General features: G+C 44.4%; 1 protein-coding gene across 7 annotated transcripts in view; it reads left to right on the top strand.

The window, feature by feature from the left end:
- RhoGAP100F (Rho GTPase activating protein at 100F) overlaps positions 1-18326 on the top strand; it is a 45697-nt gene extending 27371 nt beyond the window's left edge. For 2 of the 7 annotated variants that reach the window (XM_018111995.3, XM_018111997.3), the window contains 9 exons: positions 4096-4695; positions 5784-6051; positions 6135-7231; positions 7296-8418; positions 8478-8557; positions 8629-8923; positions 9369-9622; positions 12018-12153; positions 12209-18326. In XM_018111995.3, the coding sequence (XP_017967484.1) occupies positions 4096-4695; positions 5784-6051; positions 6135-7231; positions 7296-8418; positions 8478-8557; positions 8629-8923; positions 9369-9622; positions 12018-12153; positions 12209-13893 (5538 nt within the window). In that variant the 3' untranslated portion in view covers positions 13894-18326. Of the gene's footprint in view, positions 1-4095; positions 4696-5783; positions 6058-6134; positions 7232-7295; positions 8419-8477; positions 8558-8628; positions 8924-9364; positions 9623-12017; positions 12154-12208 lie in introns of all 7 variants that reach the window. The other 5 variants (XM_018111994.3, XM_018111996.3, XR_016196169.1 and 2 more) reach the window with 4 other exon arrangements.
- Positions 18327-19585: the final 1259 nt, after the last annotated feature.

The raw sequence follows: 19585 nt of genomic DNA, 5'->3' as shown, positions 1-19585 counted from the left end.
CTTTAAGATATAAGCTCAAAAATAAAATGTACATTTCATTGGAGGCGTTGCACATTGAAAATACCCTGTAATTTCACAGGTTTAAAGGTCAAAATTGTAATATTATATCATATTAATTCTTATATTATATTAAAATATTGAATTACACCTTAGGTAAGTAAGGTTGTACCCGATTGCTTCATTCCTCTTTAAGTCATAAGCCCAATTTCACTTTGCGTTGCTCGTCTCGACTCGACTCGAAGGCAAAATTGTAATAATTTCTATGTAATACATTGCTTATCGATTGCATTTGTCCTTGTATTGTATCAGTGTATTGACATTTGGGGAATACGGCTCCTAAAAATTGTAGTCAGATGATCTAGTCATAGTCATTAATTAACAGTGAGTGTTATTAATGATGCAATGCGCTTCGAGAACATCAATCGGGTATCGAATCCCTGCTTTGACTTTTAATAACGTGTCATTAGACACTGGCCGATGGTATCAGCGTGAGGAGCATTAGACAAATAACATGAGTTAGCATATATCGGAGGAATTCGGCTCTGGCCTAAATTGTATTAATTAAATGTGAATGAAAACAATATAATAAATGCCAAGCAATTACTCAGTCCAGTCTGAGCAGTGTCCCAAGACTGCAAAAACAAAAGAAACTGAAATGCTGTGCATGTCAAGGCACACACACACACACACACAGATTTGGGCAATCAATCAATGCGTCTCACAATCAATCAAGCTGGCAGACACAATAGAACTTCGCCAGTCGGTCAAGATTTGTTGGCAAATTCAAAATCAAATGGCTGAGAGAAGCAGCCAAAATGTATGCAGCACAAAGTGCTTTAAGCCCGAGTTGACTGTTTAGGCCAAGGCACAATTACGGCGAGTCAATAGCGGTAAAGAAGCGGCCCAAATGACACACGCAAAAGCGCTGCTCAGGCTTCAATGCTGACCGCCCATGCCTTTTGCTATTAACAGTTTGTCCAAAAAATATGAGCACACGCACACACACACATATATATATATATATCTACATACATACAACGAGTGCTAATGGCGTCTTGGCGGGCATAATTACAAATTGACTCAATTTCCGTTTGAAGTTTTTGATGGTTTTATTGATTTTGTGGAGTCACGCAACTTCCTCTGATGGGCTGAGCCAGCCGAAAGGCTCGAGTCCTTTGCTACGTAGCTGTAAAATTTGTTGCCTAATAATAATCAGAAATCATCAATATTTAACAGCTCCTCTCGTTGTATAGGCCCACACAAGCACAAGCACAAACACACCCACACACACACACACACACACAAACTCTATTTTCAATTAGGTCGCCGCACATGAAGCACAACACAAAGACCTGGACGGGGGAGTGTGAGAGGGAGGTAGGGATGGGGACTGTCTGCAAGTAGCTGCTGCTGCTGCTGCTGCTGCTGACTAAGCGCAATGACAACGTCATGAAGTTTAAGTGAGTGCTTAAAAGTCTAGCAAGGCTGACTCACACGTGTGGCTGGGCGCGTCTCTGCAATTTGCATATCTGCATGTGAACGGGTTGATGGGGACGCTCGGGAGAGCGACGGCAGTGCGCTCCATTTACGCAGCGGCAACGACTTAGCCACGACTTAAACTTATTGGATTTGCCGGTTAACAAACTATGTGCTTGGCCACTCGTAATTAGCCGCAAGTAATTAATGTCTTGCCACAGACTCGGCCAGCCAGCCACCGCTGGGTGGTGCGGGTTCGGCGAATAATTGAATGCAAAAGGGACATGTGACGAGAGTGTGAGAGAAAGAGAGAGAGAGAGAGAGGGCGGAAGAGAGAGGAAGAGAGTTCAGCATGAAAGCGATTGCACTGAACTTGACACATCCACATATCCAGGTTGGCAGATGCCACGCCATGTGGCTGAAAGGAAGAGAGAGAGAGAGAGAGAGAGAGAGAGAGAGAGAGAGAGAGCCTGGGCACCGAAAAAATGTTGCATGCATTTCATGCCAAGAGAGCTGAGCGAGTCAACCTAATTGGTTTTATATATATATATGTATATATATATTTTATTTTTTTGCTTTTGGCACTTTATGCATCCATTTGCTGCTGACCAGGCCTTAGGCACGCAATGCAACAGACACACACACACACACACACACATAGAAACTACAACTGAATCTACATAAATACATGGTTAGGCGCAAGAAATGTTTTTTGGGGGCAGAAGGCAACAACAAAGTTAACGGCAATTGCACAGCGGCCTGGCTATTATTGAATACACTTGTTCAGTCCGGCGCAATGGCCGGCGTGACGCCCCCTTTTAGCTGTTGCCGGCCGCACGCAATGGGGCGGGCACAGCGGCAACGAGAGCTATAAGTGTGTTAATAATGCCCCAAGTATTGTGGAGTTGTAAATTATTTACGAGCGTAGTCATATTTGGTTATGCACTTGGAGCACAGCAACAGCAAAAAACGAGACGGAAATGGGCCACAGAGTGCTGCAGTTGATGTTAATGCTCGACAGTGAGACAGCTCCTCGCACTCTCTGTCTCTCTCTCTCTCTCTCTCTCTCTCTCTCTCTCTCTCTCTCTCTCTCTCTCTCTCTCTCTCTCTCTCTCTCTCTCTCTCTCTCTCTCTCTCTCTCTCTCTCTCTCTCTCTCTCTCATTTATTAGAGGGCATACAAATAGTAAACAAATCTGAGTAAAAGTATAAACTAAAATTGTTATAAACGGACTTTTATAGTTGAATGCCAGCGAACGAAAACTTGAGAAACAAACAAAGTGCAAAATGCTCAAGGGCTCGCCGAATATGTATATGTATATGTATGTATATATAATAATGCCTATTTGGCTAAGAGAATGGGCAAGTGGAGCTGGCGTTTGAGCACAAAACTTTGGCGACAGCTGCAAAACTTTGACAAAGTTGCACAACATCAACAGCAAAGCAGCAACAATAGCAAACAGCAACAGCAATAACAGCAATAACAACAATAATAATAATAATAATAGTAATAAGAGAGACGAAGCTCTGGAGATGCACAGCTTAGGCAGAAACCCGAACGGAAAGCGAACCCAACATATGTCAAACTTTGGCAATTTCGAGCATTTTTCTTCTCTTCTTCTCCTCTATTTTTTTTTTTTTTTGTCACTCTTTGCTGCTTTGCTGTGGGCGTACATGATTTTTGGCAAACCGCAGCACAAGACTCAAGTGTGCACTTGGCCAGCACTGGAGCTGGCTCTGGCTCTGTTCCTGGTCCTGCCTGAGAGTGTGGTGTCGGGATTTGCCTTTGGGGTAGCCGGCCACAGCCAACGCTAAGTTGCTTGCCCATTAAAAACTTCGTTGTGTGCTGTGGATGGCAGCAGCAGCAGCAGCAGCAGCAACTTCATTTAAAGTGAATTTTTGTTTGCTATAGCCAAACCGAGACCTCAGCCCCTTAGCTCCTCACTGCTGCATTTGCTCTGAAAAATCAAAGTTGTGCATTGTTGTAGCTGGCGTGTGACATCATCAACGTCACGTGCCCGCCCGCCTGGCTACAGTTGAGCTCAGCGCGGTACAGTTGCCGCACAGAGTTGCCTTTGCATGACGCCCCAACGCTCCTCCATTCGGACCCCACACGAGCGAGCTCACTGTGACGTGGCAGTGACAGAAATTGCAGTTCGGTGGAAATGGCGAAAAAAATAAAATGTCCGACTTTGTAACGAAATAATTATTGCACAGTTTGTGGGCCAAGTCTTGCGCAATTTGGCCAAAATGTCACCGATAAGAGTAGCGAGTCTCGAGTCGCGAGTTTGATTGAAGTCCGCCAACGCTGTGCCCGCTGAGCCGGGCCATTTGGGTCTGCGAAATTGACTTAATTAATGCAAAGCAAAAGCAAAGTCTTTTAGCGGCGCTTAAGTCGTTTGGTGATGGAGGGAGTGGGGGGTGGGGGGTGGAGGATTAAGTGCTGGGAGAGGCTAGGCAACTAGCGACAGCTGCTGGCTGTCGCAGTCGCAGTGACAACAATTTGCTTAATTTATGCAACAACGCGTTGCACTTTAGAGCCGCATTTGCATTAAGCTCTCGGAGCATACATTAACTGAGCGGAAACTAAATGGGAAAACTTGTTCTGTTTACCTTTGCAGGAAAATGGAAGATCAGTTCCTGATGTTACAGCCAGTCCGGGCCGCGCGCCGCCCGGCCCGCTGCCCGCCAACCAGCTCTCCGGCATGGGCAACCAGCAGCAGCACCACCTACATGCCAACCAGCAGCAGCAGCAGCAACAACAGCAGCAGCAGCAGCACCATGGCAACCAGCAACAGAATCGCGGCCAGGGCGGAACCACAAACGGCTCTGGCGGCGTCAAGGATCCGGTGCTGCTCCAAGGCGACTTTCGCAAGGTCAGCGGCATCAGCTCGGAGATCTTTCGACAGATAGAAGCCGTTGAGAACGATCATGACCCGAACACCGCGGCGGCTCTGGAGGCAGTGGAGCGGCGTGGCGAGATGATTGTGCGCATCCTGGAGCCACGCTCCATGGGCAGCAAGCACGCTGTGGATGCGGCGCACAAGCTGATGAACAAGGCCGATGGCCGGCACACCGTGCAGCTGGTAGAGATTGTGAAGCGGCCCGGTCAAACTCTCGGCCTCTACATACGCGAGGGCAACGGCGCCGATCGCACCGACGGCGTCTTCATATCCCGCATCGCCCTCGAGTCGGCAGTCTATAACAGCGGCTGCTTAAGGGTAAGCAATATCCATAATATCAACTGAGATCATTTATAATCAAGTGAAGAACATTTATTTTCAAACAAATATAGAAAGGTTCCTGTATTTCATCTATTTCAGTTTTTATTCATTTTCATTTTCTTTAGCTTTGGCTCCAAGCTCACATCCTTCTGGTCCTCCTTCCAGCCAGGCTTCTTACTGATGTGCTCCTTCTGCTGCTCTTGATCAGAATCAGAGTCCGTTGAGCTATCACTATCACTCATATCGCATTCGCTATACTTCCGCTTATTGGACGGTGCATCCGGCTGCGATTCGCTGTCATCAGTAGAGTCATCCTGATCCGAGTCGTCATCCCTTTCACGGCCCTGGGCTGGGCTCTTCACCTTCTGCTCGAAGGCAACTTTCGAGATGTTGTCAACAGGGTCTGTCTTGAGGAATGCTGCCGAAGCATCCTGTGTCCCTTTAGTCGTGTTTTCCTCAGACTTATCCAATTTATCCGGAATTTGGTCAATTGGCTTCTGCAATTCCCTTTCGGCGTTCGCCTCTTGGTGCAGCGCTTCAGAGTCAATGGGCGCAGCTGTTTGAGAACGCTGCATTTCGGGCTTAGGCTGCGTATCCTCAGACCCCTCGCATGCCTTGTCGACGATTGGTGCTTTCACTTTCTTGGCCGACTTACTCTGGGCTGTCTTCGATTTGGCTGACCTTCTGGTTCTGGGCAATGGAACGGCCTTACTCGCGTTTTCCATGTACTTGCGGTAGAAGTCATTCGTTTCGGGCGAAACGAATCCATAGTCATTGAAATCTGGATCATTGGGCCCGTCCAAGAAGTCACCACTCTTGAGGGGCTTCAATGTAGCATTGTATTCGTTATTTTTATCGTTAGACATTTTTTCCCGTTTTTTATTTTCCTTGAATTTATAAATGTATTTCATGCAGTCACATATGACTATAAACTAACTTTATTTGAAAAGAATTTTGGGACTATGTGGTTCTATGTTTACGTTGATTTGATTTTTTCACGACCGTAAACTGAGTTTCATTGAATTTCCCCTTTTCATGTGGGATTTACATTTTTAGATTTACCATAAACGAATTATGCTTTTCAGGTGGGCGACGAAATCCTGGCCGTCAATTTGGTGGATGTCACTCACATGTCGCTGGATGATGTCGTCATCATCATGTCAATTCCTCGGCGCCTGGTGCTGGCCATACGGCAGAGGCGGGGCAATCGTGGCGCTGGCTCACCGGGACCGCCAACACTGTCGAGGCCAGAGCAGAAGCCCCCACCGGTGGTGGTCATCAAGCGTGATATCAGAGACGAAGACCTGGACGAAACCGATCGAATGCCGCGCCCGCGTTCATCACGTGAAAGACGTACAGGTAGTTTAAAGTGAGCGCCGTGTTTAAAACGCTAATCGGTGTCCTTCTCTCTCTCTTCTCCCTTTGACCACGTCTAGGCGACGGCCGAGAGATGACCGAGTCGCGCTCCCGGCTGGGGCTGGGCCTCAACAACTACAGCCCGCAGTCGGAGCAGCTGGACATGTACTACAATACACGGGCCGGCGTCAATGCCATGGGCGAGCCGCCAAACTGGGGCTACAAGCCGCCGCCGCCACCATCGTCGGTCATCACGGAGCAGCCCACCAAGGGACACGCGTTTGCGCCTTCGCACGCCTACTATCAGAACGCTGGCACGCTGGAGAGCCTGGCGGAAAAGGTTCATGCATTTTATCCGGGCGCACCGGGGCAGCCGCTCGGACCTTCGCGCCGCATGTCCACGGGCACTGGGAACGTGGGCCTGGCCCAGCAGCATGCCCGGTTTCCGCGCTCCGGCTCCGATCAGCATTTGCCGCGAGTCGAGTACGCTGATTACTCCAACTCATTGGGCCGACACTCGCTGCTGCGCTCGAGCTTAAAGCCCGGAACGGGCGCGCCAATGCCTGTGGGGGTTGGGGGCACGTTGGGTCGCTATGGCCGCTATGAGCAGCAACGAGGCGGGGTTCCGAAGTACGGACCGCCAGCAGCCGGCGCACAGTCCCTCACCCGTCGCTCGCGACCCAACCTGGACTACTCCAGCGATACTGAAGCCACCATTGGGCCGCGGCCCAGCTACTACTACTACAATCGGCCCGCCATAGGCAGCATGCCGCGTGGCTCAAGCGGCGTGGGTGGCAGTGGAGCCGCTGCAGCGGCAGCTGCCATGTTGGCCGGTGGCCCAGATCTCAACAAATTCAACTCACTGCCAAGGGAGCGACCTGGAGTCCGGCTACAGGGCATTCGAGCGCGCATGGGCGATCGCATTCTGGACGAGAATGATGGCAACATCTCGGCGCCCGAGTATGATGCGCGCCGTGGGCGTGACCTGCGCCAACGCATTACCGCCAGCCCGGGCCCCTCCATCTTTACGGCGGACGAGTACCGTGCGTGGCTGAGGCGCGCGCCCAGCAGCTCTGCGATTGCCGAGCAAATGCGCATGACTCGGGACATGTTCGCTCAGCCGCGCTCACATCGATTCTCCTGCAGTGCGGAGAACATTCACGATGCTCTGCGGAATGTAAGTAGAAATCGCAATCGCAGTTTCTCGTTCTCATATTAATGCTGTACATTTTATTTTACAGACCGAGAGCATTTACTCCAGCAGAACGGGCATACTTGGCACTGGCACCCTGGACCGTAATTTGGGTCTAACCCGACCCATATCAGCACTGCCCGTGCGTTCCATGTCCTCGCAGCACATAGGTGGCGCTGGCTCAATACGCTCACCCAGCATCCGGCGCATGCGCCAGCTCCTGGAACTATCTGCTGGCCCAGCTAGTCCTAGTGGCAGCATCATGAGCACAGCCGGCCATCAGAGTCCGGCGCCCACGCCCAGCGCCACAATGCCACGAGCGCATCGGCAGATCGACATCAATCCGGCGGAGTTTGCCAAGTACAAGCTGGACAAGCCCATTGTGGACATTGGCGGCGTTTCGGGCATGCTGTGGATACATCTGCTGGCGGGCCGTGGATTGCGCTCGACTCCAGAGCAGGGTGCACAGCTTGGGGCCGGCGGAGCACCGCTCCCACAGACCAGAGATCTCTACTGCGTGATCGAGTGCGACCGCGTGCATAAGGCGCGCACGGTGGTGCGCTCGGGAGACTTGCAATTCGATTGGGACGAGTCGTTCGAGCTCGACCTGGTGGGCAACAAGCAGCTGGACGTGCTCGTCTACTCCTGGGATCCGCAGCACAGGCACAAGCTCTGCTATCGCGGCGCCATATCGCTGTCGGCGGTGCTGCGGCAGTCGCCTCTGCACCAGCTGGCGCTCAAGGTGGAGCCGCGTGGCACAGTCTACATCCGCATGCGGCACACTGATCCCCTGGCGCTGTATAAGCGTCGTGGTCTGCCCAGTCTGCGTGCCGGCTACCCCACGCTGTTTGGCGCCGACCTGGAAACGGTGGTCAACAGGGAGTCGAAGAACGTGCCCGGCTGTGCACCAGTGCCAATTGTTCTGCGACGCTGCGTGGAGGAGGTGGAGCGGCGAGGCCTCGATATAATCGGGCTGTATCGCCTGTGCGGATCAGCGACCAAGAAGCGTTTACTGCGCGAGGCCTTCGAGCGCAACAGCCGAGCTGTGGAATTGAGCCCGGAACACGTTCCTGATATTAATGTTATAACCGGCGTCCTCAAGGACTACCTCAGAGAGCTGCCCGAGCCGCTGTTCACGCGTTGTCTCTTCCAGATGACGGTCGATGCATTGGGTGAGCCAGCTGAAAATAGAGTTCCAGGGATTCCTTCCCTAATCATTGTCCCTTTCCAGCTGTCTGCCTGCCAGATGACCCTGAGGGAAATGCGAAACTGATGCTAAGCATACTCGACTGTTTGCCCCGGGCGAATAGGGTGAGTTTCATCTCAATGTGGCTATTTGCAGGGTAAATCTGAATATGTTGTTTGATTGACTTTCTCAATAGGCCACCTTGGTGTTCCTGCTTGACCACTTGTCGCTGGTTGTGTCCAACGCGGAGCGCAACAAGATGTCCGCTCAGGCGCTGGCCACTGTGATGGGTCCCCCGCTGATGCTGCATTCGGCCAGTGCACAGCCTGGCGCTGAAATTGATCACGCCCAGCCGATTGCGGTGCTCAAGTATCTGCTGCAGATCTGGCCGCAGCCGCAAGCCCAGCAGGCGCAGCATCAGCAGCTGGCTCAGCACATGGGCGGCATGGCCTCAGCTAGCAGCATGAGCAACATGGCAGGTGTTGCTTCAGGTAACGTAATCATTGTGTCAATTATGCAATCCACACCAATGTCCAGTGCCCAGCATCCGCCGACAACACACGAATACTCTGACCAACACACACACACACGTACGGACTAGCACACACACATACACACACTGACAGTCGCGTGTTTTTATTAGTGGCACGATAAACACTTGCAAGAGTTTTCTTTCCGCTTTGAATGTGCAGCAGCAACAACAACAACAGCCCCTGTTTCTTCTTCTTATTCCGTGTGTTTGCAATAGCGGCACAGAAACCGTTTCCATTTCAAATGTCACGCATACACACACACCCACAAAACACGCACACACACACACACACACACACACACAGACATAGACATAAACCATAGACACACGATCAGCCCCAGTCCCAAAGCCACAAAATGATCGTTCACATTAATATTGATTAATACAGAGTCCTATGTAGACAGGTCGGCGCGGCGAGTCAACAGGGCAGCGTGGAAGCAAAGTCAGTGCGTTGCCAGTGGACAGACAGCAAATACTACTGCAGCAGCAGCAGCAGCTCATGGCGGCGGGCAACCTACTGCGCTCGTCCACTTCGGTAACCAACATACTCTCCCAAGGCCATCATCAGCTCTCAGCCACAGCCAACAGTCATCTGTATCAATCAGTAGTGGGTCAGTTAGCTCAATCGCATCGAGCCTTGCAACAAGCGGTGCAACAGGTAAACAAACAGATACAACAGTGACAACAGCTAACAAACAACAACAACAACAAATACAATATCAACTAACAAACTAAACTTAACATAACACAATAAGAAGAGCTTTTGAAAATAACACAACTCTGTTTTGCATACTAACAAATCTTTTACACTAACCATAAAACACATGATATGCATTATGTATGTAAATACATGCAAATATTTACATATGTATATATTGGAGATATCGCCGCACATGCATTCGTATGTATGTATATTTATATGTATGTACGGTAATGTGCATTCAAGAGCGTTCGAGTTGTTTCTCATAACATACGGTTTCAGCGCTGTTAAGGGACTTCAAATAGATAACAGTGTCAACGTTGCTTGATTTGCTTAAATATTAACTTAACATCCAGGCATCCTACTGTTACTCCATCGTGCGCCATTACTGAATTGAGTGAAAGCGTTGACTCGTTTGCACACTGTTAACTTAACAGACAGGCTACTTACTTTACAGTGCCTACTGTTACTCCATCGTGCGCCATTACTGAATCGAGTGAGAACGTTGACTCGTTTGCACACTGTTAACTTAACAGACAGGCAATTTTACATTACCTACTGTTGCTCCTTCGTGCGCCAACAGTTAATTGAGTGAGAATAAATAAATCACAAAAGGGAATGAAATATTAGGAAAGCCGAAGACAGTCGAGTTACTGAAGCAGCCATAAAAATGAGGGAGGACCATTGCTAAAAGACTTCACTCAACGTGAGCGAAGACAAGAGCCGAAGTCGAAAGACGAAAGCCGAAGGAGAGTCGGCAGTCGAAACGAAACCTCTAGTGCTCACAGACTTCCTCTAATTAAAATCGGCCTGCTTTCGCTTGAGTGTTTTGTAGCCGATTATAACGAGAGAGTCCTCCACTCCGCTTCCAATATGCATAAAATTTCACTCAATGCAAGCTGAGCATTGTTAATTTGCCTTTCGTGCACACCCCTAAAATATATTTACATATTTAAGTAAATACACAAATACACTAAAAACAATGCTGCTTGTCTACTCAAAGTAAATTTAAATTCAATTTATATACATATGTATTTACATACATAATTTCAATTTATTTATGATACTAGACGTAGCTTTAGCTTGCTCTCTCTCTCTGTCTCTCTCTCTATTAATGATGAATATTTATATTGACCATTCGGTTGCTCATATACATACATGCATACGTACACAATACTTAATACACACACATACATACACAACATATTTTCAAAAACTACTTTCTTGTTCTTCTAAGTCTTCCTGTTGACCGTTTGTAAGCGCGTAACAATATGTACAATATATATGTATATGTGTCAAAACTGATCAGTTATATAATCGATATAGTACATATATATTCATATATTTATATATATAAATGCATTTGCTATTGTTGATTTGATTTGTGCTTCTTATAAACTTAACAAATATGAATTCAAGTAATTGATTTGCCGTCAAAATTTGATCGACGTTGTAATTGTGATATTTATGTATAACTATAAACTACTAACTATATTGTTAATAATAACGATAATGATAATGATTGTACTGTCAATGATGATGATATGAGCGATGTGATAAATGTTAACGGCGTGTTAAGCATGATTGGCCCACTACTGGTAAAAATGTAACATAACGAATCTACATACACATATATCGATGTTCTAGAATACCAATGCAATGTGTACATTCATAACATTTGTATCTATATCGCCCACACGTTCCATTGTACAAAGTTCATGAATCATCGCCCGTATAACTAATGTCCACTTTCCGCAAAAAAATCTCTTAAATGATCGTAGTCAAACCCAAGAAACTATCAATGAGCACAACAGAGTATACAAAGTATGCAAATGGGTTAATTTAATGAAGAACTGTTTCGATGCCACAAATGCTCCCCCAACATTTCACCGTGAAATGCAAAGGGAAGCGTGTGGAGTACCTTGATAAACAGTAGATGAATTGATATACTCCTAAGTTCTGCTCTGTTAACTGCACCTGTTTCAAGGCACTTTGTTTGCATGCCCTCACCACTCACTCCACTCGCCTTTGTGTTAATCCATTAATCAGAACATATCAATTGGTTTTCTATTGGCCGCGCCCTATGCCAGATTCCTTGTGTAAAGTGTATGTCTATTCTATATCTGCCACGCCCACACACGCACTCTTCACAAAACATGATATCGAATAAAAGAAAATTCCAAATTATTTCCACACAACGCACTCAGACCCCACAGACACAGGCCCCAAGGTGTACACACTCACACACAGTTTGGCGTTTGTCCACTCCCAACAGTAGATGGAATGAAGTTTGGCAATGCAATAACCCGTGACACGTATTTTGTTTGCTTCCATTTCTTGTGATCTCTTTCAGCCCTATCAATTGGGGGGCTCAGCGGGCTCAGCAATTCCCGACCAATCGCCACTGCCACTTCCAGGCACACCCTCCCCAGGCAGTAGCTCAGCATCGACGGGCTCCGGCTCGGGGTCGGGCTCGGGCTCGGGCAAGAGTAAGTGGAGCCAGCGATGCCCAAGTAAATTCAACTAATGTCTCCTTTGATTTAGGCACTGATACCATCAAACGTGGTGCTTCGCCCGCCTCTGTCAAGCAAGTGAAAGTCGTAGAGACGCTCAGCCCGTACTCCGTCGTGCAGAAGAAGCCCCCACTACAGAAGGATGCACCCATAGAAGAGATTACGCCCCCAGAGGCTAGCGCTAGCGCCGGCGCCAGCGCCAGCGGCAGCGCCGTCAGCTCGACCAACCGCAAGGGCGTCGACTTCTACGAACCGCACAACTCGCATTCCAAGAGCTTGGCCAGCGACGAGCCCTACACATCTAAGTACAGCAGCAGCACTCTGGACTCCAAGAAGAACAGCTACGGCAGCAGCTACACGCCCAGCAAAAGCTCCAACGCCAGCAGCAACGACGACTACAAGGTCATACGCAACAAGACGAGCGCCACATCGAGCTCCAGCTCGTCTCAGGCGACGGTGCTGAGTGCTGGCTCGACGGCCACGTCGGCGCCAACCACCTCCTCGGATGACTCCGACGACCTGGTCTCGTACAAGTCGTCGGCATCGACCAACGCGCTGCTGGCCCAGTCTCAGGCGATGACCACCAGCCAGCTGATGTCGAAGTACTTGAAGCGCGAGCCGCGCGTCCAATTCACACCGATCAAGTCGCCGGATTCGCCCTCGCCGCCCGGCGGCGGGGACGGACTGCCGAAGGGCACCTACCAGCTGGTCACGCCCAGCTCCAGCACCAGCTGCCTGGCGAAGCCCAGTGCCACCACTGGGGCGATTAGCAAGTACACGACATCAACGTCGTCGCCCAGCGCAGCGGACACCACCACGAATCCAACGAGCAGCAGCAGCAAATTGTCGTCGCCGTCGCGGCTGGCCAAGGATGGCAGGTCGGGCGGCGCGGCGGTAAGTAGCTCTTCCTCTTCCCTGGTGTCGAGCGGCAGGCGGCTGTTTGACAGCCTCGCCTCGTCCTCATCCTCGGAAACGGAGACAAAGACTTACATTGGCGGCACCACAGTGGCCAGCGCCGTCAGCACCACCTCAACTTACACGAACGACTCCCGAAACGTAGCCACCAGCAATAGCAGTAAGACAGCCTCCGGCTCAGAGCACAGAAGTTTTGGTAGCGCATTATTCGGCAGTAGCGCCATAGGCAACGGCACTGGCAATGGCCATGGTGCCCACTCTAGCAACAGCCCCTTCGCCAGCACCAATGGCAATGCCAACAGCAGCAGCAATCACAGTGCCATGAATCTCTATGGAACTCTACCCAAGAATGGGGCTGCTAACGGCAGCAGTGCGGGCGCCACGCTCTTCGGGGCGAGCGCCAGTGCCAGCTCCTCGTATCACTCGGGCAGCGGCACAGCCAGCAGCAGTGGGGTCAGCTCCATGACTGGCTCCACCAATAGCTATGATTTCTACACGGGCAGCAGCTCAGCTGGCGGCAGCAGCGCCAGCAGCTCGCGCCCCTTTGCCAACGGCGGCAACAACTATCATACGCTGGGCACCTACCGCGCCCAGTACGCGGCCACCAATCCCTTCCTCGACGCCTTCGACGAGAAGCCCAGCAGCAACGGGGCCAACAATGGCCATAACAGCCACCATGCTGCCGACTCTAAGCTGGCAGCCAGCTCCGACAAGGGCCATCAGCGTGCCTCAATGGTGGCCGCCTTCCAGGCGTCGGGCGACTCGAAGAATGGCAGCGACGAGTACGATGATCTCAAGTGAGAGGCGCGTGCTGTGCGTAGGGTGTGCGTGAGCGATGGCAAGGGCGGGGGCGGGGGCAGCTAGAGGGGAGTTGAAAGCGATTATGATATCAACGATGTCAGATGCTGAAATTGTTCTTTGGAGTATTTACAGTTTACAGTTTACAAATTTACAAACAAATACAAATTATGCGAAAATATGATCATATAAATCGATAAACAATAACTGAAAGCTAATACTAAACAAAAAATATAATAACAAATTAATTAACTAAGGTTAAACGAATTTTTAAGATCACATCAATTTCTAATGGCAATCCACAAAGACAGAGAACTGGTTTAAATAACACAACAAAACAGAAACAAAATGGCTGCCAAGCTTTAAGTGTTCGTCTGTGTGTGCGTGTGTGTTATATGTGTATACGCGTGTGTGTGTGTGTGTTTGCGTGTGCACGTGTGTTGTATGTGTGCATCAGGCCAAAAAAGCTTTGCCTTAACAGCATTTATATACCCTTTGGCAGCCATTTTGAAATCGAGGGCAAAAAACCTTTACGAACAGTATTCGAGCGAAAACTAAAACCATTGAAGAAATGAAACGAAAGTATACATAATATATACATATATGGTATAGGAACAATGAAACCAAAAATCTTAACAGCTAAACTAAAGGTTGAGCGCGCATTTAATTATTTCTTCAGACATATACATACATATATATTGAAACATACATATACAGATTTGCTGAAAACACATACATACATACATGTGTATGGGAAATACGTATTTTTGCAGCAAAGAAAAGCGAAAATACATGAAATATTCGAGACATTCGAATAGCCGAATTTCTCCCAAAGTAACCTCCTTGCAACTTCTATGCAGACTTTAGCTTCTTTTAAGGTGACCAAATCTCTTAACTACTATTAAAGATGAGAATATTTCGTAAAACTATTGGATAACTTTTCGAGCAATATATTTGCCTAAGCCTCTTACACATACACCTAAAACATGCATCTCTCTATCTGCATACATATATAGTATAAATTGATATATCTATGAATACGTGTACATATAGAATCTGTCAAGTACCAAGTTCACATACATACATACATGCATAAGCGTACATCATTCGTGTACGACTAGATGGTTTTCTATATATATGTAGATGCTTAAAAGTCCATTTCAGTTCACTCACACAAATACTAACACACACACACACACACATACATACATACACACACATGCCACATATACATGAATACATGAATACATGAATTTATTGACAAATCGATGTGCTTAGTTTTTTGTATGAAACAAAGTCTGATATACACACTAATATACAAGAATACGGTATTAAATATTCTTAAACATTAATATACAAGCATATATATGTATGCACATGAATATGCATATATATGTATTAATATATACATACATATACAGTGACAAAACTAAAACACGCTTTGCGACTACGACGACAAGAGAAGGTCTACAAATTTTACAGCCATTTTGTTTGAATACTTTAGTAAAAGCTTTTTATAAACAAATATATACATAAATATATACATATATATATATACTTATATATAAGTATATGCATAACTAACTGGAAACTATAATAAACTAATTATACATAATATTAATACCTACTTATATATATATCTAACAATAACAATCTCCTATTAAACTGTAAATACCCACAATGTACTTTAAAACTTATGTGCTTTGGTGTCAGTCGATTGGCGGATCGATCGATCGATCAGAATACTATACCGTTAGTCAGCTAGTCAGTTAGCCAATCAATGTTTGTCAGCGCTTATCGTTAGTGTCTAGGACTAGGCTTAGTAGCGTACTTAAGTTAGGCTTTTGCTATCCACATGTAGGGCGCGATAAAGTGAAATACAATTTGATTTCATATATATATATATATGTATGTATGTTAGAAAGCCAGGGAGCATCGAAAGCAATAAATATTTAACATATACCCACAAGTTGGACACACCGAATATCGAAAGAGAGGGAATGAAGGATAACACCAAAATAACAGGAGCATACCTGGAATCGTAATAAATGTGTGTTAGTTAGCATATACATATATATATTATGTATGTATGTACCGGGTAGACAAACCTAAGTTTAGAGTTACCTAATGAAACACTAGCATAATCATTCGTCTTCATCAAAGTACAACTTTCTAGCAGCAAGAACAACAACAACAACAACAAGAGCAAGCGTTACTTACTTATATATATAACTGATATATATATATATATATATATAGTCGATTCCAACTCAGATTTGAATTCGCATCAATAACCAAAACATAGAAATGAAATATTATTAACGCGTATAGCCAAAACAGTGCATTATTTGATATTAAACAAGTTTTTATGGATGGGACATGCATTCAGATTTTAAATAGCTAATTATTCGGTTAATTGTTGTCACATTTATTTTATACGAAGCTAGATGAAAACAAGAAAACATTTTAAGTGTTATATACATAATAAAAAAATCTATCAAACCAAAGAGTTGAAAAGGACAAGAAAACAAACCTTAACCTAGTTGATGCTATAATTAATTTTTTATATACGAGTATAGTAAATTGTTGGTTATTATACACATACATATATACACACATATATATATATATAGCGCGTAGTGTTTTTAAAAAAGGCAACAACTAAGCTGATAACAATTTGTCAACATTGGCTAAATGTTCATTTATTGGGGTCCAAAAAATTCCATTTCAATTGGGTTTTCGGTTCTCTTTCGTGTTTTTCTCTGTTATCCATAAATTGTTAAACTTGAAGTTATTTAAGCGAGTTTTGAGCAAACTTTTAATCGAAGTCTAGGGATGCATAAAATCACAGAATGCGAAGGCGAATAGAGGAACATTTGAATTGATTTGCAAATTGTTATGGCTTCTTAGTTATAGCTGAGCTTTAGATAAGATACCGGGAGTTGCCAGTGGGCCTAGTTAGTGTTTAGCAAATTGTGGTGGTAGTGGTGGTGCTGCAGGCGGTGCAGGTGGCCGTGGTGGTGGTGGTGGTGTTGAAATGTTGGCTGTTATGCGTGGACTTCAACTGCTTCTTGCGTGAGTGTTTAGTGTTTGGGATCTGGTCTGTGGCTTGAACTTGCTTGACAATTGAATATATGTACTTTTAAAAGAAAAATATGTTATGAAATATATCACTGTGTCATATCGTACATTATACAGCAGTAAAGCATACCAAGTGGCAAGTAACAAGCGATAAAATGTTAAAACCAAAGTATTTATATTAAGAAAAACCCAAAAAATGAAAAAAAAAAAAAAAAAAAACATAAAACAAAGAGCAAATTAATTATAACTAAATGAATAGCAGCAAAGCAGCAACTACATATAGTTAAATAAACTGAAATGATTGGCAAGCAACCACAAGAACAAATTGTATATGCATTTAATTTAGCCTAAACAATTAAAACAAACCACATATAAATATATATATAATAATAACTATAATGATAACAACAATAACAATAAGCGTTAGCTGAATAAATACAAAGCAAATATGTTAAAGGCATTTAGTGAGCAAATATGAATTGATAAAAAAACTATTACACACAGAAGCCACTTGAAATTAATGTTAGTTACAAAACAACAACAACAAGAAACAAGCAAAAAAAAAACGAACTAATTTATTGAAATGTATTGCACAATATTGTACACTTATAAATATTAGTAACGAAACAAAGAGGAAGTAACTAAAACTTAATAGAAACAAATAGGAAGGCAGCTGCGCTAGCGAAATATATATATGTATTGTAGTTAATATACACATATATATAGTCATATATATATACAATTAGTTCCCAGCCATGTTTTTTATTGTATTCTAATATGTGCCCCACACATTATGGTTTTGAAAGATCAAAAGTTTCACACTCGGACAGCATAGCTCAGTTAAATTAGTTGAATAGTTGAAATAAACCTAAGTGAAATGTTTGTGTGAATTTATATGTAACTTGTATTGAATGTGTGCCTAACGCTATACATCTTCCCTCCTTCTCTCTCTCTCTCTTTTTTTTTTTTTTTTTTTTGTTTTATTGGAAATACCAGGGCAGACTCTTCAAATAGTTGGGGATGAATTTTTAGCAATTCGCAGCACATTGCAATGTGCAGTCGATTTCTTTTGTCGAACTTAACAAGCAAATGGAGACCAAATGCTCAGGGCTTAGCGAGTTATATTAACGTAATATACAAAACCAAAAGAAACAAGCAAACAAAAATAAAAAGGCAGAAACCGTATTTAAGAACTAATTGTATGTAACACATCATGAGCATGCTCCATTCAAACTTAACAAACAAATTACAAAACTACAAATCACTTCAGTTGCAAATCTAATGCTAATGCGTCGACAAATACCCACAAGCGAAAAACAAAACAAAACATAAAAGAAACAACAACAAAAACGAAATGAACAAGAACAATCCAGCTAACAAATTTACAAATCCAAGCAATCAATTTTGTTACAAAGACTGAATGAGAAACCAACAACAACAAAGGCAACAAAAACAAAAGCTATGTTCCCCACTCTCGGAGGGGGGACAACTTTCATATCAAATGGCAAACGTTTTTCAAAAGATCCCCAAATAAAAAGCTTTAAGTTTCAATCCTTAAAAATATAAATTCTTATCCTACTTTTGAGACCTTTACTAGCAAAAAACAAGTCCATAATCCAAAAACCAAAACAAAAAATAATCCATTAAAATGCCCCTTAATGAATAGTCAAATATAGCGAAATTAATTCAAATATTACCACCAGAATTTTTGCTACATAACGAACTAAATATACATATAACTAAAATGCAATAATAAGAACAAATAGTTTACAAATTATAGTTAAAAAGGAGGTCGTATGAAGCCAGATGAGACACTGCGAACTTTAGCGGACACTTTTCAAGTAGAATTATACTAACTATATACAATGATAAAACCAAATTAATTAAATGAATAGCAAAATCTGTTTACTCTGAGGCATTGTATTTGGAAATGATTTCGAAACCCACCACAAGCAAGTGAAAACTGAAATACTAACGAGAAAAGCAAATTCAAAAAATCTCAATTTTTCTCTCATTATTATGTTTATGTATGTCTATGTGTCATCTCAATTCCAAATTCAAATTTAATAAAACAAAAAAAAAACGAAAATCTAAAACCAATTCGCAACAGCAATATTTCAATACAAAAAACATATATTTATAAATCAACATATGTATATACATACTAACACATATGTACATAAGCGCAGTCACAAAGCTTAACAACTATAATCCAAGTACGAATCCAAGCGAATCCAAGTCCAAGCTGCAAAATTATGGAAATATTGAATTATCGCGCGAGACAGCTAAAGCAAGGAACAGATAATACTCTAATTTACCACTGCCACAAAGTTAAAGGAAAAACAAACAAATGAATTATATATATAAATAAAGATAATGAAGCATACATCATCTACAACATAGATATGATGAGGGGGAAATTCCTTACAATTACATACATTACATTCATTCATTCAATGTACGCATTGAGTGGGCGTATCAGAGGCATTCGCATAGGCAGCATGAATAATTATATGAATACAACATATAAATACATAAGTCAACTTAAACTTATTATTTATATCCAGAATAATAACAATGATAACAATAAAACTTATCTTATACAAGCATTAAC

This window comes from Drosophila navojoa, chromosome 2 (genome assembly GCF_054131105.1).
Source record: "Drosophila navojoa isolate 15081-1374.11 chromosome 2, UAZ_NAV_1.0, whole genome shotgun sequence".
Lineage (NCBI taxonomy): Eukaryota > Metazoa > Arthropoda > Insecta > Diptera > Drosophilidae > Drosophila > Drosophila navojoa.
Note: the sequence above shows the minus strand (reverse complement) of the source record. Positions and strands in the feature narration are given on the sequence as shown.